The following is a 20,069-nucleotide window of genomic DNA, read 5'->3' as shown; positions in this document are numbered from 1 at the left end:
CACAACCCCACCCGTTTTCAGGTTTGGTACAGACCCTATTGTCGGGGTCTCCAGCTGTGACAGCTCTGGTCAACGAGATCCAATCTCTGTGGACGAAGCAAGCCATCGTTGTGGCGTTCTCCTCCCGGTGTTCTCTGCCCGAGAAGTCGGGAGGGAGGGGTGTAAGACCCAGGCTGGACCTGTCCCATGGGAAGGTTCAGCATTTTTTGGATCGTCTCCTACCTGTTGAACACTGTCAGGTGGGGGTTTGGTTCTCCTCCATAGACCTGTAGGATGCGTATGCGCATCCCCGATCTTCCATCCTAGGGCTTACCTACGCTTCCTTTGCAGGGTTAGCGTATGAGTACCAGAGGCTGCCGTTCGGTTTTCTCTGGCTCCCCGCATCTTCACCAAGTGCGTGGAGGCCGCACTGGGGCCTCTGCGTCGTCCGGGGTTACGGAGTGTTCTGCCCTGATGACGTTCTGGTCCTTCGCGGTCAAGGTGGATCGTCAGGTCTCGTACCAGGCAGGTCTCTACCAGCCTGGGGTTGCTGTAGACTGGTTGTAGAGTATTCCTCTTCCCAGTCAACGGTTGGAGGGCTATGGGCATCCATCTCAGAGCGTGTTGTCAACACGCTCGGGAGGTTCCGTCCTAGGACGGTTACGGCGCTGTCTCACGTCGCGTTTTCACCGACGTCTCCCTCGCTGGTGATGCGTCGGGCCAACGCAGTAGGGGGCAGCTGGCAAACCATGCAGCCCGGTCTGCGCTACGTTCAATGTGTTGGTGTTGAAAGCGGTCCTTCTGGTCCACAAATGGTGTTGATCAGGACGGACGATACGACGTCAGTGTCGTGTATCGACAGACAGGGAGGAGTACGCTCCCCCTGTCTGCACCAGGCGGCGGGCGGCTGGCTATGGGCGTCCTCCATCTGCGCGGCCTGAGGGCTCCCCACATCCCCGGCAGGGAGAATGTGGGTGCAGGTGTACTGTCGCGGGGCGGCCCTCATCCTGACGGGTGAGGATTGCGTCTGGACATGGCCAGGCGGGTCTGGGACCGATGCCGTGCCGCCAGGGATTCTTCCCCATACATCTGTTAGGTCAGTTGTTGGGACGGGTACGTTGAGGGGCGCAGGTTCTTGATCCTGATGGTGTTACCATCTGGGATGCGCATGCTCCCTCCACTGTCGCGCTTACGCGGGCAGATGACGTATGTTCCAAGTGTGGTGTAAGGCGGGGGGCCGGGACTCAGTCTCCTGCCCCCTGGATGCTGTCCTTAGTTACCTCCGGTCTCTCCTTGATAGACTGTCGGCTTCGACGGTGAGGGTATATGCAGCAGCTATATCCTCCTATCATGAGGGGTTTGAGGGGATGTCTTGTTCAGCCACCCTCTTGTGAAGCGTTTCCTGCTTGGCGCTCGACGCGTTAAGCCGGTGCAACGCTCCTTGGCTCCGACTTGGGATCTTCAATTGGTCCTCGGTCGGTTGTCCTTGGCCCCGTTTGAGCCGCTCGAGCAGGCGCCGTTGGGACAGCTGTCCTTCAGGACCGCGTTCCTTCTGGCTGTCACTTCCGCTAAACGCGTAGGTGAGCTCTGTGCTCTCTCGGTACGTCCAGAGTGCCTGTCTTTTCGGACCGATTGCGGTGTCACTCTGCGACCTGATCCTGCTTTCGTGCCTAAGAATATCCGGAGTTCCTTCCGCTCCCGGGATATTGTGGTTCAGGCGTTTCGTCCTCCTCCTCACACTAGTGAGTTAGATGCGGGCCTTCACCTGTCATGTCCAGTCCGTGCTTGGGGATTTACCTCAGCCGTACTCAGGTTTTCAGGGTTACCAACCAGCTTTTTGTCTGTTACGGTGGGGCTCGTGCTGGTAAGGCACTGTCGGAGCAGCGCCTGTCCCATTGGTTGTGCGAGGGTGTTACCCTCTGCTACACGTTGGCTGGGCAGGATCCCCCTGGGGGCGTCAGGGCGCACTCCACTCGTGGGGTGGCTGCCTCTGCCGCTCTCCTGGGTGGGGCCTCGGTGGAGGCCATCTGTGCTGCAACTTCATGGTCCTCCCCGGGCTCCTTTGTAAGGTTTTTCCTCATGGACATGACCGGGGGTTCTGTCTCCCAGGCGGTTCTGGGGTCTGTGGCCTTTCCTGCTTCCCGTCCTTTGGTCGGGTAGCAGGAGTGTATGGGTATGGACCACAGTGTGTTGAGTCACACGTGGTTCCGCCTGTACGGTGTGTTCAAGGGGTTCTAGTTTCCCTCTTGTTCGCATTCAGGTGGAGTTGACTGCGCCCCCCCTTCATTAGGGAGGATGGGGTGACAGGGCTCCCCGCACCCCTTGATGTGGGCTTACGGGTCCTCAGGGGGTACATTTGTCGGGCTTCGCGTCCGCTCTTCCCCATATCTCATACGGCTCAGAGCGGAACGCGATAGCAAATACGGCATATAGCGGTAGGTTATATGCGGTAGGTTATATGCGCGGCCCTGAGTTCCCTCTTGAGGAATCTTTTCCTGGGACGGGTTTTTGGCGAGGAAGGGTGTGTGGTGACTACCGTCACTGCTATATGGGCGGTGCCACCATGGGGGCGGAGCCCCATACAGGTGTGGTGCATGTATTTTTTTGTTCGTAGGGAGATACATTAGGTATCATAGGAGATAGAATATCTCATACGGCTCAGAGCGGAACGCTCAGACAATACTAATATAACTAGGTTATCTACATAACCTACCGTTTTCTATCCGTCTCAGTAGGACATCATGACTAATGGGTAATCTTTGTCAGATGCTATGAGGAGGGAGCCAGTGTGGGGACTGTAACGTGTATGCAAGAGCCACAACCCAAACGCAGAACGAGCAGAGTTGCGGAATGGAGTAAAACCCAAACGCGGGTACATTTATTTATACAACGAAATATATGGAACAGGGGAATTCTAGGAATCGGGAGTAAAACTAAACAAGAAAACAAAACGGAATAAAAGTCCAAAACAAAAGCAACACGAGCGTTGTCAAAAGAAGCGAATCAAACAAAGTGTCAAAAGGAAAACCACAGGAACAATAAAGTCCAATTGCCTGGGAACAAAAAGATCCCAAAAAACTCACGGGACAAAACAAAGAGTAAAAAAAATAAAAAAAATCCAGGGAATAAATAAAGGGAGCAGGCAGGAGGTTCACCAGGCGGGGTAGTCAGGCCGAGACAAGGGAGAAAAACAAAGGTACAAATCAAACAGAGTGAAACATGGAATAACAAAGCTACAAATCAAACAAGATGGAGCACGGAATATCAACTGGTATCTCAATGGAAAAGGCATAGGACTTGACTAATGGGATGTAAGTCTACGATCTGGCAAGACTTGTGACCAGTCTTTTATGGCAGGGTTGATTGGATAGGAAACAGCTGATGGCCTGTCTCCCCACACCTGGATCGCCCGGTGGCTTGGAGGTGCATGACAGGGACTTGCCACCCCTGCCCTTTTAATCTCAGGTCGCCAAGTACCATTTTCAGATTGAGAAATCCAAATAAAATGTTGTGCTACATATTGCTGACGCCCATTTCTTGGCTGAAGGGGTCATCTAAAAGGGGAAATATTTAAAAGGGGAAATATTTGAGTCCTTTTCAACAAGTTAATATAGGTCTTTGATGTCCCCTACACACATTCTGCTGAAAGAAAAACCACTCAGATTATGCATTCTAGCAGCCTCTATACATCTGTTTCAGTCGTGTTTTCAATGGGCTGTTTCTGTGCCTGTAATGAGCGAGCTGCTTTTATCGCACAAATACGATGATTATCGTACATCTAGCAGCGAGCCTGTTCCATCAAACAAAATTCAGATCCAACTTTCAGACGAGACGTTGCAGATCGATTACGACTCAAGATCCTGCAATAGCATAGCAATCTTGTCATTAACAGATTGTCAGAAACATATTCCGCCATCTTATACACTCGCATTTCATCAACATATCTTCACACACAAGGACATAGACTCAAATTAGATTAAAATGTATTGTCATTAGGGCGGTTAGGTGGCCGAGCGGAGATTGCGTTCGTCACCAACCCCGGAGCTGTGAGCTGGATTCGCCTGTTCGAATCCAGCTCACAGCTCCGGGGTTGTCACCAGCTTGGCTGGCCGTCTGCACCAATACAATTGGCTGTATTAGAGGGTGGGAGAAGCTGGCGGGGTGGGTCCGGGTCGTTGTAAACAGCGACTCCTACAGTTCGGTCGGGGCGCCTGCTAAGCGCGGATAGGACTTGAGGGGGATAGTGTGGTCCTCCCACACGCTACGCCCTCTCGATGAGAATCCGCGCTGCCAGGTGAAAAGAAGCGGTGATTGGCTGGACGTGTGTCGGAGGAAGCACGTGGTAGCCTCCACTCTCCCAGATGATCTGACTGTGGGGGGTAAGTGCGCAGCGACCAGGAAGGGACTGGGAATTGGCATACGACTAACATTGGGATGGGAGAAAATCGGAGGAAAATGGAGGGGGAAAAAGATCAAAAAAAAAAAAAAAAAAAAATGTATTGTCATTAGTTATACAGCACAAGTACAGTACAACACAAATAAGCTTGGTATCCAACCAGAGTGCAAATGTAGCAGTAAAGTACAACAGTAATATACAATGTACAGGTGATTAAACTGGGTACAGAATATACAATTTAGTACAACTGAGTGTAGTGCTAATCATACGTATGTACAGAGTTGTAATATAATATAATAAATAATACATAGGGAACTTATAATAGGACTACATAATGTGCAGCACATCCACGGTGCTTGAAAGCTCCAAATTACCTAACATGTCAGGTGGTTTTATGTGAACTGGAACGAGAGCTTTGAAGCACCAAACGTGTTTTCACACGAATCCCCATCGAAAGTGATTTGGATGGCTTTGGACGTCCGTCCCCATCGGACACTCTTCAAAAAGACTGCTTTGTTTAGCTAGCTAGTCTTGTTTGAAGGAATTTTCTCATATATAAATATGTAACAGTAAACGTGGGAAAACAGGGAATGGACACCTTTGGTGGTAAATACAATACATTCACCAACTCCATGGGAAATGTGTACGTACCTGATAATGTACAGTACATGTTTACCAGTATGGTAGTAAATGTGTACATTTCCCTAGGTAAATCTGGTAAATGTGGACACTCACCGCTTAATGTGTGTGGGAAAGTTGCAAATTCTTGCTAGTGCAGAGTGGGACTACTCTGTATCTATGACAATCTATGACACATTAATATGGTTAATCACCACAAGATAGCCACATAATTTCTCAATAATGGAGAGAGATGCAGAACAGTAGTTTGAGGTATTAATTCGAGACCAAAATAAGATTGGATCCACATGTCAAAAACACATGGTCGCAATAGCGACTCCTACTGGTCGGTCGGGCGTACTGTCCAGCAGGGAGGGGAGCCGGGGGAGATAGCGTGAACCTCAGCACGCGTTACGCTCTCCCAGACAAACTCCTCGCTGTCAGGTGGAAAGAAGCGGCTGGCGACTCCACATGTATCGTAGAGGCATGTGGTGGTCTACACCCTCCCCAGACCGACAGTAGGGCAGCATGTGGTGGTCTACACCCTCCCCAGACCGACAGTAGGGCAGCATGTGGTGGTCTACACCCTCCCCAGACCGACAGTAGGGCAGCATGTGGTGGTCTACACCCTCCCCAGACCGACAGTAGGGCAGCATGTGGTGGTCTACACCCTCCCCAGACCGACAGTAGGGCAGCATGTGGTGGTCTACACCCTCCCCAGACTGACAGTAGAGCAGCATGTGGTGGTCTACACCCTCCCCAGGCCGACAGTAGGGCATCATGTGGTAGTCTACACCCTCCCCAGACAGACAGTAGAGCAGCATGTGGTGGTCTACACCCTCCCCAGACCGAAAGTAGAGCAGCATGTAGTAGTCTACACACCCTCCCCAGACCGACAGTAGGGCAGCATGTGGTTGGCATAACGACTAAATTGGGGGACAGGAGAAATAGGCAACAAACTAAAAGAGAGAGAGTTTTTCAACAAGGTTTCTACTAAACCTAGCATTCCAAGAGGCAGGCGATGCGTTATATTTCTAAAGTGCCACTTCAATTCAGATTTAAACACCTGAAGAGGTAGAACTATGAATCACTGTTCCTGTTTATTGTTTTATATGACTTATGCACATGGCACACATCAGCTCTGAATTGCAGCTTTATAGTCTAACTAAGCGTGTGCATTCTTGCAATGCCAAAGCTTGCAGTTCCCTCTATCTTGTATACACGTGTGTTTGTGTGTCTGTGTGTGTGTGCGCGCGTGCGTGCGTGCATGAATATGAATATGCTGTGTAAACATGGATGCATGTGCCTGTGTGTGCTGCTTGCGTGTGTGTGTGTGTGTGTGTGTGTCTCTGTGTGTGTGCGTGTGTGTGTCTGTGTGTGTGTGTGTGTGTGTGCATGCATGCGTGCGTGTGTGTGCGTGCGTGTGTCTGTGTGTGCGTGTGTGTGTGTGTGTGTGTGTGTGTGTGTGTGTGTGTGTGTGTGTGTGTGTGCTCCTCCCCTCCAGGCCTGAAGACCATAGTCGGAGCTCTGATTCAGTCAGTGAAGAAGCTGGCGGACGTCATGATCCTGACCGTCTTCTGTCTCGGTGTGTTCGCTCTGATTGGTCTGCAGCTCTTCATGGGCAACCTGCGCCATAAATGTGTCATCTGGCCAATCAACATGACCGATCAGTGGCTGCCCAATGGCAGCAGGGGGTTTGACTGGGACGAGTACATCATGAATGACAGTGAGTTAGAAACCGGCGAGCGGTTAACATAGCGAATGCGGCTGCAGACCGATCAGAGTGAAGACACTGATGTAAGGCTGGTTGATGGTTCAGTCTAATCGCTTATGGTATCATATCAGCATCCAACACGGTCTAATCAGAAAACGTAAATAAAGTACTAATCGTCCAAAACGAACGCCAGAACCAGGAGTTGAACCAACAACCATTGCAGTTGTGGGCGAGTGCCTCCCCACTATCTAGCTATGATTATAGCAGGGTTCGCACAAGGTCCTTGAAGTGCTTAAAGTGCTTGATTTTTTTTACCAAAGTCAAGGCCTGGAATTCCTTGAAAACAGCCCATTTGTTAACAAGGTGCTTAAAAAGCCCTTGAAATTCAAATCAACCATTCGCATTGAAAGTTTTGTTCATCCATGATAAAATTGTTCTGAATCAAGAAATACATTTTTTAAATCTATTTTTTTAATCTAAAAAAGTGTAACTAATTGTCGGAGATTGGTTTTAACTTTAAGCCATACATATTGGGTCATTTCATTTTAAAATGAAAAATAGTGCTTGGGAAAGTACTTGAAAGTCCTTGAATTTAATTTTGCACTGTCTGTGGGAACCCTGTTATAGGTAGAGTTGAGGTTAGTTTTAACATTAGCTTAACTCATTCCCTGCCAACAACGTTTATATATGTTATTGGGCGCCATCCTTTGAACGACAACCACGTGTATATATACGTTATTTGATAGTTTTTCCTTTTTTTCTATATTTTTATTCATTATTCATCCGGGGACCTCTGTGTTACCATAGGATAGGGAATGAGTCTGAGATGGCCAAAGTGTAATACCAGCCGCATCCAGCTAGACGGCAGTATCGAGCACCCTTTGGGACCTTGTATCTTGGCCTGTGCAACGGTCAAATGTCACTGGGCGCACTTTTCTTTGTCGGGCGAATGGAGCGGTTATAACGATCGGATTGAGAAGCGTCAAATGCTCCCGATGCATGATGTGTGGTGGATTATGTTGGCGACACGATCGACACCAATACTGGGACTCGCAATCAGATAATTGGAATATTCTTTTTGGGGTACATCCTAGTGAAGGTAAGGGCTATATGATATCCATCCTGCGTTGATCCAACCATGTCTTCACCTCGATCGCAACATGTGTGTGTAACGTTACTCCACAACGTATGCCGTTGGTGACGATCAAAGCATCAAAAAACTACCCCCCCCCCTTTCATGCATTCATGATGAAACATAATACCTATGATATAGATTTGATTTGGGAATAGTAGCGTGTACAGGCAAGAAACGGCAACGTTTATAGTAGAATTGACGTATAAGGCTATTACTCAGCCTTTTGGGAATTAACCCAGACCACGCTATAACTATACTTATATTCACCACGGTATAACACGGGAACGTATGGATGAAAAAATTTATTCTTTTTCACATATTGAGCGATAGATAGGTGATGTCAAATGCGCCATAGTATTGTATCCATAGCTATAATATAGAATATAGTTATAGCTCTACAAACAAGGTGACGCACTCCTATCTTTTAAAGCGTGGCAGTGCTAGAACGGGACCTGTCTAATCCCCGGCAGTCAATGTGTTAATGGTCATGGTTAAGATATAAAGTTAGGGTTAAGGTTAGGGTTCGGTCCCTAGCAGGTGAATCCTGTGGTCGTTTAGTACTTTATTTACATATCTTAAGCGAGATCTGGCTACAGGATTGTAAAGTCTTCGAATCGAAATGAATGTTAGCAACCTTCAGTATTTGAGGGGATGTTAGATATAGAGTTTTAGTTTGATATCACAACTTTACATTATCATGCATGATGCAGATAAAAGCGAGGGACAGCAATTGGATTATTTATGTTGTTATTTTTCATACTGTTGACATATTGTGAGATATATCGATATTGCAAAATATTCCAGATAGGGGTGTAACGGTACACAAAAACCACGGTTCGGTACGTACCTCGGTTTTGAAGTCACGGTTCGATACGGGTTTTCGGTACAGTGGGGGAAAGTTTGGCTTCCCATGTTCCACTCAGGGGTGATGTAGTGTGCAGTAACTAATTGTACTTGTAGGGCTGTCAACGAATATTCTATATTGAAATTAATAATCGATGTATAAAAAAATATATATATAATAATAATTATTATATTAGATTTTGAAAAAAACAGTCCCCGGTACGGTACGGTACACACTGAAACGGTTCGGTACGGATATGTGTACCTTTACACCCCAATCCAGATGATTGTTGTGATATGAATTTCTTTCATGTCTGGTGTCACATGATTGATCACACACACGCATCATGTCATTTGCAGGTCCAAACACCTTCCCATCATGTCTCTTTATAACTAGTATGTTATAACTAGTAGTATTTCCAGGACAGGTTATACATTTTGTCTTCAGCAGTTAGTCCTGACTACCAAATGTATAATAATTAATTACCAAGATTAACAGTTCCTCTGTTCTTCTCTCAGCCCATTTCTACTTCCTTCCCAATCAAATTGATGCTCTCCTGTGTGGAAACAGCTCAGACTCTGGGTTAGTTGCCACGCATTCTGGTTCATGGATTTGACTGTTTATTACTGTTTATTTACTGTTTATTATCTCTAGTCTTCCAAGAGTCTATACAGGTGTTAAATATATACACTAGTAGTCATTAGAGGGGAAGACAAATTAAATATAGTGTATATAAAAATATAATAATAATAAAATTAAATCAATAATTATGGATTTTACTGATTTGTTTGTTATCTTTTATTGTGTTCACAAGGAAACAAATTGTAAAATATTTGATCTGTTTTTATTAAACTAGACTTCAGGAGAAGTCACCAATTTCTGCTCACCAATAACATCGCTTGCTCACACAGTGCTCACTGGCGCGCTTGTTTATTAAAAGTAAAATGTCATACATGTGTCTGTGTGTCTGTGGCAGGCGGTGTCCGGAGGGCTTCACGTGTATGAAAGCAGGGAGGAACCCCAACTACGGCTACACCAGCTTCGACAGCTTTGGCTGGGCCTTCCTCACCCTCTTCCGCCTCATGACACAAGACTTCTGGGAGAATCTCTACATGCTGGTAGCGATCCTCTCTCTCTTTCTCACTGTCTGTCTGTCTGTCTCTCTCGCCCCATATCCTGTCTGTGTCCTCCTCTGTGTGTCTTACCGGTCGCTCTGGTTTGAAATGTGAACGTGCGCTCGCTGCCATGGCTTTCTGTGGATGGTTCAATCAATTAGGAGAAGATTACTTATCCCTTTCACTAGCACACTACAGTACAAAGGGTTAACGCTTTCACTAGCACACTACACGGGGTTAACGCTTTCACTAGCACACTACAAGGGGTTAACCCTTTCACTAGCACACTACACGGGGTTAACGCTTTCACTAGCACACTACACGGGGTTAACCCTTTCACTAGCACACTACACAGGGTTAACGCTTTCACTAGCACACTACACGGGGTTAACGCTTTCACTAGCACACTACAAGGGGTTAACCCTTTCACTAGCACACTACAAGGGGTTAACCCTTTCACTAGCACACTACACAGGGTTAACGCTTTCACTAGCACACTACACAGGGTTAACCCTTTCACTAGCACACTACAAGGGGTTAATCCTTTCACTAGCACACTACAAGGGGTTAACGCTTTCACTAGCATTATATATATAGTACAGAGATGATATATAGTATAGAGATGATATATAGTATAGAGATGATATATAGTATAGAGATGATATATAGTATAGAGATGATATATAGTACAGAGATGATATATAGTATAGAGATGATATATAGTATAGAGATGATATATAGTATAGAGATGATATATAGTACAGAGATGAATATATAGTACAGAGATGATATATAGTATAGAGATGATATATAGTACAGAGATGATATATAGTACAGAGATGATATATAGTATAGAGATGATATATAGTACAGAGATGATATATAGTACAGTCCAGAGATGATATATAGTACGAGATGATATATAGTACAGAGATGATATATAGTACAGAGATGATATATAGTACAGAGATGATATATAGTACAGAGTACCCTTTTGAGAGTATTTTCAAATGTTTCCCCTCAGACCTCTTTCTTGGCATACTAGGACACTATAGCCTATATATACTGGCTATATAGCCAGTGACCGGCAGCCGTCATCGTCAATAGAATGTTCACTTCTAAAATCCTTTTCAAAGGGTTCGTTTTTTTCTCAAAAGGCTCTCAAAGACAAAGAGCATATGTGCTTATACAACCTTTTTTTTGATCAAATATTTTTATTTTCTTTTCTTTTTTCCAACATGAAACAAAACATATCACAATACAACAACAACAATACATAAAAAGACTTACTCAACACCACATGACAAGACAACTACTGATACAACTGTACAGTGATCATCCTAACATGGACACTCGCTCGTTCTCTCGTGCCGTGGATATCTCCAAATAGATCACGTCAAGGTAGGTGAGAAACCATACCTTTGGACAGAGTCTATCTGGATGAAACCAACGTGAGGCAATCAATTTTTTTGCGGCTGTGAGGCCGGCCAAAATTAGTTTTTTCACCTGTATAGAGGTCGGTAATTTAGAGAGATCATTCAGTAATAGTACAGAAGGAGATACAGGTATGGTTAGAGAGAAAATGTCTGAGAGCTGATATGTAACATTTTCCCAAAAAATCACAACAGGAGGGCATTCCCAGTACATATGCATAAATGTACCTGTGGCGCCACTTGGACACAAGGTACACAGAGAGTCAGGTCTGAGACCCATTGAATTCAATCGTCTAGGGGTTAAATAAGTCCTGTGAATAAAATTCAGATGAATCTGTTGGTGATCTGGGTTGTGTGAGGATAACCGAACATTTTCCCAGACTGCATCCCAATCAAAATCTACATCCAACTCCGGAACATCCTGCTTATACAACCTATAGTCAAGTCAACTCAAGAGTTTTATTTGTCACGGCATACAAGCATACAGTGAAATGCGGGGGGGTCATGCCCGCAGCGATTGTGCAATAATACAAGTAATAGAATAGGATGAGAATAAGACATTTGTGCAATAATACAAGTAATAAGAATAAGACATAACAGGTATAATGTACATAAAGTTTACAAAAAGCATGGTAAGACATGCTAAGGTCCTGCGATAGTGCAATACACTGTTAGCTACACACTGTTAGCTACGGTTGAGCTCATGTGTGCTTGTGTGTGGAGAGTTCAGTGTTCAAGACTCTGATGGCCTGGGGGAAGAAGCTGAGAAGCTGAGAAGCTGAGAAGCTATAGATGCAGTCACCACCCCAGCAACCTATTTTGTTGTATCATTTCACCTTGTGCCATTTTATTGCATAAGTTGTCTGCAGTCCTCAGTAGGGCTGTCACATTATTTTTGAATTTTGAATTTAATTTTGAATTTACATAAAAAGAGATTCAAACTTGAAGGGAGAAATTCGAATTTGAATAATAATTTTTTTGTACTTAAATCTTTTTTGAATTTTGAATTTCTAATAATATTATTATTAAAAAAAAACGAATAATATTATTACTATATTATTCTAATTAGAATTCGAACTTGTCTACAATTCTGCAACGAATTTCGAATTAGATTTTTTGTTAAAGTGACAGCCCTAGTCCTCAGTGGCTCCACTAAACGTGAAGCGTCTCCTGAGCGGACGCCTTGTGACCTCCCTGCAACACGGAGAGAGGAATCACGCCATCATCATTATATACCTGAGTGAATCAGCAAAAGTGCCTCTTGGCGACTTTCTCCTGCTGGGTTTATTTGTCCTCTGAACGGCGGGAGACCGGGTGAAAAGATCAGACTGCGCGCCATGGGCCGCTCCGTATCCATGACGTCTCCGTCTCTCAAAGGTCAAAGGTCGAAGGCGTCGTACGACGAAGCTGCAGTAGCTCCACGAGTCTGTTGGCGGCCGGTGTCCTGCGTGAGGATTATGACTGAGTTCATTTGGCCCCGGTTCAACTTCACAGACCCACATGGGACACTTGCCATACAGCAGGATAATGACTGTGCTGTCGGTGGCCATGGTGTATGTCCCCGAACGGCCCGGAGGAGTAGTCCACTGTTAGTTCACCGTTAGGAGGAGTAGTTCATGTTTTTAGTATTTTTGAGAATAACGCTACCATGAGGAAGGGGCGAAACTTTAGTACTTTTAATTTTACTTCTATTTCTTTTTATTATTATTATTATTATTATTATTTAAAAAAAATGTTATGTTCTTCCATTTCATTGGTTGTTTTATTCATTTTAATTGTTTTTATTCATTTAACTTTTTATCTTTATCTCCTGTAGCTGTAGATTTTCACAAATATAAAGTGCGGTACAAATTGAATTTATTATTATTATTATTATTATTATTATTATTATTATTATTATTATTATTATTATTATTATTATTATTATTATTATTATTATTATTATTATTATTATTATTATTATTATTATTATTATTATTATTATTATTATTTCCATACTTTTTCCCTCTCGACATGTCATTGCACAAACGCACATATCACAGAAAATATGTTAATTAATGTTATATAATGTTATTTTTCGGACTGTAAAAAGTGAGAGGGACAAAAACATGATTTTAAAAAGTGAGGGGGACATGTCCCCCCTGTCCCTAGTGAAAGTTTCGCCCCTGACCATGAGGCTAGATCACTTCACAGGCCTCCTTGCCATGGTAAGGCAAATGTATTTGTCAAGATTAGTGGAATGAATAGGAGTCTTTCTCTTGAGGTCATGAATGTGCACCACAAATTGTAAAAGATTTGGATGAAAACTGGTAGAGATACACTAATGTAATGAAAGTTTAACATTTAGCTTGATGGTGGTGCTAGAGGAAAGGGGATGGGATCACCAATATCAATAGTTTTCTTTCCTCTAGGAGTCATGAGTGTGTACAGCAAATTAGGAAATATTTGAACAAAAGGTATTTGATACACTCGTTCTAAAGTTGAAGGTTTGGCCTGATGGTGACGCTAGAGGAAAGGTCACAAGATCACCGAAATTCAACCTCTTGTTCAACCTCTTGCGGTCATAAATGTGCACCCCAAATGAAAGCTATTCGAGTTATTGTGTTCACATGGGGGAAATCCATAATATTCCTGACGCTATCTTTTGGGGATATGATAATAATAATAAAGACTTTCAGGTGGCAGGGTGGCGTAGCGGAGATTGCGCTCGTCACCAATGCAAGAGACTCCGGTATCGAATCCCAGTCTCAGCATTGCCTTCGACTTGGGCCGGCCATCGTACTGGCTCATTTGGGTGGGTCAGTGGGTGGAAAGTCGATGGGTGGGGATTGGACGTTGTGGACAGCGACTCCTACAGGTCGGTTGGGTGATGCCTGCAGAGACCGGAAGTATCGGGGGCAGCGTGAGCGTTACTCCTCGCCACTGAGAGTCCGTGCTGTCTGGTGAAAAGATGTGACAGGCTGCCTCCTCGTGTACCGGAAGGGACACGTGATGCAAGGCTTCTATCCTCACTACAACCGACCAGTGGGGGGCATAGTCTAGCAACGTTCAAGAGAGGGGAGGGGAGAATTGGCAATACGAAATTGGGATGAGAGAAAAAAATTGAAAAATGAGGAGAAAAAGTGGATACAAAAAAAATTATAATAATAAAGACTTTCCACAAACACGCCACAACAGATTTATACTGTAAATATTTAAATGAGACAAGGACATTTATATTGCAAACAATGGAGGGTCAGAGCACAGCCATATTAATGAATCTACATCACATATTGAGGTAGAACACAGCCATATTAATGAATCTACATAACATATTGAGGTAGAACACAGCCATATTAATGAATCTACATCACATATTGAGGTACTGTAGAACACAGCCATATGAATTAATCTACATCACATATGCAGGTAGAACACAGCCATATTAATGAATCTACATCACATATTGAGGTAGAACACAGCCATATTAATGAATCTACATCACATATTGAGGTAGAACACAGCCATATGAATTAATCTACATCACATATTCAGGTAGAACACAGCCATATTGTCTAATAATCTACATCACATATTCAGGTAGAACACAGCCATATTGTCTAATAATCTACATCACATAGTCAGGTAGAACACAACCATAGTATCTCATCTACATCACAAAAAAGTTGCCCAAATACAATTTTTGTATGAAACAACCCCTCTCGTACACACACACACACACACGCACGCACACACGCACGCACACACACACACACGCACACACACACGCACACACGCACACACGCACACGCACACACTTGCCAGTAAGTACTAGCTCTTGGCCTGTCTCTAATCATTTACAGTAGTAATGTGAGCTGGTGTGTTCCAGGTGTGTGTGTGTGTGTGTGTGTGTGTGTGTGTGTGTGTGTGTGTGTGTGTGTGTGTGTGTGTGTGTGTGTGTGTGTGTGTGTGTGTGTGTGTGTGTGTGTGTGTGTGTGTGTGTGTGTGTGTGTGTGTGTGTGTGTGTGTGTGTGTGTGTGTGTGTGTGTGTGTGTGTGTGTGTGTGTGTGTGTGTGTGTGTGTGTGTGTGTGTGTGTGTGTGTGTGTGTGTGTGTGTGTGTGTGTGTGTGTGTGTGGTGTGTGTGTGTGTGTGTGCGCCCACCATTCTCGTGAGGACATTTTTGGTTGTGAGGACCTTTTGGCTAATGCTCGGATGCCCCCACCCACCTTGTTGTTACCCCACGTTGTTGTTACCCCCTACCCCCATTGAGTGGTGCAAGCTTCAACAAGGGTCCTCAGAAGTTTAATAAAGGTCATAGGTCAGGGGTGGTACTGCCCGGTTCAGCCGTTTTGAGTGGGTTCCCAGTTTTGGGGGAAGCTATGGCTCTTTTTTCTTCTGCCAACCTGCCGACCCCCCGTCCGACCCCGGTCTCTCTCTGCCCGCCGTGGCTGGTCTGATGGTTCACAGAAGCACAGTGGGGGGGTCATACAAAACTGTCCCCTTTAATCAACATCTCTCTGTCCCCCCCGTCAGACGCTGCGGGCGGCAGGGAAGACCTACATGATCTTCTTCGTGCTGGTGATCTTCGTGGGCTCCTTCTACCTGGTCAATCTGATCCTGGCTGTGGTGGCCATGGCTTACGAGGAGCAGAACCAGGCCACCATGGAGGAGGCGGAGCAGAAGGAGGCGGAGTTCAAGGCCATGCTGGAGCAACTGAAGAGACAGCAGGAGGAGACGCAGGTCAGTCTCTCACTCACACACACACACACACACACACACACACACACACACACACACACACACACACACACACTCACACTCACACACACACACTCACACTCACACTCACACACATGAATACACATACCTATGCACATGCAATTACACACACATTGTGTAATTGCAATTGCTCAACACACATACAGACAGACACACACATTGGATGTACGCACACACACGTGCACACGCACATGCACATTACATGTACATAAACACACGTGTGCACATGTACACAGACAGACACACGCCGTGACAGTGGCTCAGGAGGTAGAGTGGTCGTCTGGTAATCAGAAGGTTCCCGGTTCATTTCCAGCACCTCCCGGGCAGTGTGTCGAAGTGTCCTTGAGCAAGACACTTAACCACCTAACTGCTCCCGATGAGCAGGTTGGCACCTTGCATGGTTGTGCTATGGATAAACCATTTACCAATTACGCATTCATGTACACACACATGTGAATACACACACATGCACATGCAATTATGCACACATACAGACAGACACACGCATGGATGTACACACACACACACACACACACACACCATACAGGTTTCTCCTATCTTCTGGTCATAACATACCTGTCTGAACTTTGACCCTACCCCCCCCCCCCCCCCCCAATCAGGCTGCTGCCATGGCAACATCCGCGGGGACGGTGTCTGACGCTGCATTGGAGGAAGAAGGAGATGGTCACCTGTCCCGGAGCTCCTCCGAGGTCTCCAAACTCAGCTCCAAGAGCGCCAAGGAGCGACGCAACCGCAAGAAGAAATGGCGCCAGAAAGAGCAGGAGAAGGAGAAGGGAGACACCGAGAAGGTGGTCAAGTCGGAGTCAGATGACGGCAGCAAGAGGAGCACCATCCGCTTTCCAGGGAGCAGGCTGGGGAGGAAGACCTCCATCATGAACCAGGTACAGTCAGCAGGCTGGGGAGGAAGACCTCCATCATGAACCAGGTACAGTCAGCAGGCTGGGGAGGAAGACCTCCATCATGAACCAGGTACAGTCAGCAGGCTGGGGAGGAAGACCTCCATCATGAACCAGGTACAGTCAGCAGCAGGCTGGGGAGGAAGACCTCCATCATGAACCAGGTACAGTCAGCAGCAGGCTGGGGAGGAAGACCTCCATCATGAACCAGGTACAGTCAGCAGCAGGCTGGGGAGGAAGACCTCCATCATGAACCAGGTACAGTCAGCAACACAATGCTCTGCTTGGTCATGGGTACTGGCACTGACCTGGCCCCGGGACGTTTTAAGGACGATTTGCCCACCGGCGCCACTTTGGCGACCTTTAGCGGCTCGGTTGTGCATATTATTTAATACAATATATAGATCGGATTAAAGCCCTATGTGTTGTCTGTTGATTGCCATCTCAGCCGACAAAATCTGTTCAGCGGTTCTCAAGTTACATGCCGATATGTGAGGCGTGCGCCAAAGTCTTTATATTTTTTTTCGAATACCACTCCTGACTCCCGAGGCTCTACCACCGTCAATCATTAGGCGATCTCGAAAATTATTCAAGTTTCAAGTTTCTTTAATAGTTGTCATACAGAAGTACAGAATACTTTTATACAAAATGCTTCTTACTGTTACGCTCCAGAGACTGTGCAAGACAAGATAAGTATGAAATAAAATAACATAGTATAGCATGTAAATTAGAAGTAAAAAAAAATGAGGTCACAGTGTTCAGTATAGACATATGTACAATGTTCGATGCAGAATAGACGTAACTGAGTTACCATATAATATACAATACTGTGCAGTGTACTAATACAATACTATATAGTGCAAGGCAGAAATGGGATGAGGTGCAATTTAGGTACAATTTACAGTGGGTGTACGAGTTGTAGTGCAAATCCTTTATCAATAAATATAAAGTGTGTTTGTGTGGTTTAAGTGAGTGTGTGCGTGTGGGTGTGTGTGCTGTGTGCATTTGATGGTTGTTGCATAGTGTTTATTGTTCGTTTAGCAGCCTGATGGCCTGGGGATAGAAGCTTGGACAGGGTTGTGGCTTTCCAATGCTACCCCACGTGGCTATGAGAAAATGGAAACCTGCATACCTTTTTTTTCTCATATTTGACCAAAATCTTTCTATACCACTAATTTCTGAATGGATTTTTATGGAAAATGTACTACACAAGACTTCAGGCTATGGATGGACCCAGTGTGTTTTTTCAGCCATACCAATCTTTTTGGAAATATACTTTTGGATATTGCAACTACTACAGAAAAACGTTCAGACTCTATTTCATTAGCACTAAAAGTGAATTTTCTTTATTGTATCAGAAACTTCAGAATGTTATATTTCAAAAGAGGCCAGGCTCATGCAAGTATAGTATTTTGGTTTGCAAAAAAAGTATGCAGTCCTCAAGTTCAAGTAAAAAAATTGCCACTTTTGGGAGCGCCAGTTAAGAGGTTAAATATAAAGAAAGACGGAGAGACAGATTGACCCCATCACCTTGTCAATCCTCTCTCCTACCTCCACCTCCACCCTAATCCTCCCTCTGTCTCTCTGTCTCTCTGTCTCTCTCTCTCTCTCTCTCTCTCTCTCTCTCTCTCTCTCTCTCTCTCTCTCTCTCTCTCTCTCTCTCTCTCTCTCTCTCTCTCTCTCTCTCTCTCTCTCTCTCTCTCTCCAGTCGCTGCTCAGTATACCCGGCTCGCCCTTCATGTCCCGCCACAACAGCCGCAGCAGCATCTTCAGCTTCAAGGGCCGCTCCAAGGACGTGGGCTCGGAGAACGAGTTCGCGGACGACGAGCACAGCACGGTGGAGGAGAGCGAGGAGCGCCGGGGCTCCCTGTTCATCCCCTACCGCCGCAACAGCTACAGCGGCAACAGCCAGGGCTCGTCCCGCATGCACCCGCTGGCGCCCCACTCCGGGGGGAAGAGGAACAGCACGGTGGACTGCAACGGCGTGGTGTCCCTCAGCGGCCCCGGGCCCGGCGGACGGCTTCTGCCTGAGGTGAAAATAGATAAGGCAGCCACTGATGACAGTGTAAGGACGTCCGTGACACTCTGGTACAGTCTAGGCATGATGGTGGTTAGCCCCCCCCCCCCCCGCCCCGCCCCGCCCCGCCCCGCCCCGCCCCCGGTCTCTCCAGCTTCTCCTCCGCTGCCTCCTTCCCTTTGCCCTTGTTCCTTACTTCTCCTCCTGCTCTTGACTCAGTGGCCCCTCCTTCTTCCTCCTCTTCTGTGTCTCTAGCTCCTTCCTCTTCCTCCTCCTAGATTCTGTCTTTCGTAGTCGTCTTATTACGGCCACTCACACTTGCATCCTAGCCTAACGCCTTTCTCTCCTTGGCCCTTTTTTTTCTTTCTTCCTCAACTGCCCTACAAGGCAACTAATCTTCCACCAATTAGGTCATTAATCACCCGCTCTCTAACCATAGCCGTGACTTTATTCCAGTGCTGGATACAGTGCAAACCTCCTCCAGTTCCCCCTTGAAGCTCACTAGGTCTACAGTACCGAACTAACCCTGTTCCTTTGTCTACACTGCCATTCATAACATACAAGCCTATACGCAAACATTGTAGCCTACAGAAAGAACCTCTCTTGCTCTCTCAGTTCCATTTTAAAGCAGTTAACTCGCCCTGTTCCCCCAACTTTCACCACCTCTCTTCAGGTCTCTGCTCTATAATCTGTTCTCTCTCTCTCTCTCTCTCTCTCTCTCTCTCTCTCTCTCTCTCTCTCTCTCTCTCTCTCTCTCTCTCTCTCTCTCTCTCTCTCTCTCTCAGTCCCTCTCTCTCTCTCTCAGTCCCTCTCTCTCTCTCTCAGTCCCTCTCTCTCTCTCAGTCCCTCTCTTTATCCTTGGCTCTTGCCTCTTCCTGAGCCACTGGGTGGTGCAGGAACCATCTATAACCTTGTTGTCCTGTAACAGCACTCCTCCTCCTCCTCCTGGCTACCATAGCATCATGGTAGTTTGACATCCCCTTTTACTCTCGACCAAAATCCAATGGATTTTTTGCCTTTTCTTGTTCTCTCCAGAGGTGGCATGGTGTAGCAGTGAATGATGTCTTGAACTCTCCTCTCCTCCTATTTGAAACGCATGCCAGCGCATGCAGTTTGAGGGTGTTTAGATAGGAGGAATACTA

At 45.8% G+C, this 20,069-nt stretch overlaps 1 protein-coding gene across 3 annotated transcripts in view; it reads left to right on the top strand.

Moving 5' to 3' along the window:
- scn8ab (sodium channel, voltage gated, type VIII, alpha subunit b) overlaps nt 1-20,069 on the top strand; it is a gene marked incomplete at both ends in the record, with an annotated part of 164,505 nt that overhangs the window by 48,128 nt on the left and 96,308 nt on the right. For 2 of the 3 annotated variants that reach the window (XM_084317715.1, XM_084317716.1), the window contains 6 exons: nt 6,498-6,719; nt 9,205-9,268; nt 9,663-9,804; nt 15,748-15,954; nt 16,614-16,895; nt 18,619-18,975. In XM_084317715.1, coding sequence (XP_084173841.1) covers nt 6,498-6,719; nt 9,205-9,268; nt 9,663-9,804; nt 15,748-15,954; nt 16,614-16,895; nt 18,619-18,975 — 1,274 coding nt within the window. The remainder of the gene's footprint in view (nt 1-6,497; nt 6,720-9,204; nt 9,269-9,662; nt 9,805-15,747; nt 15,955-16,613; nt 16,896-18,618; nt 18,976-20,069) is intronic. The other variant, XM_084317717.1, reaches the window with a different exon arrangement.

Source organism: Notolepis coatsorum (assembly GCF_963971535.1).
Source record: "Notolepis coatsorum genome assembly, chromosome: 6".
Taxonomy (NCBI): Eukaryota; Metazoa; Chordata; class Actinopteri; order Aulopiformes; family Paralepididae; genus Notolepis; species Notolepis coatsorum.
This window is presented reverse-complemented; position numbering and strand designations above follow the sequence as displayed.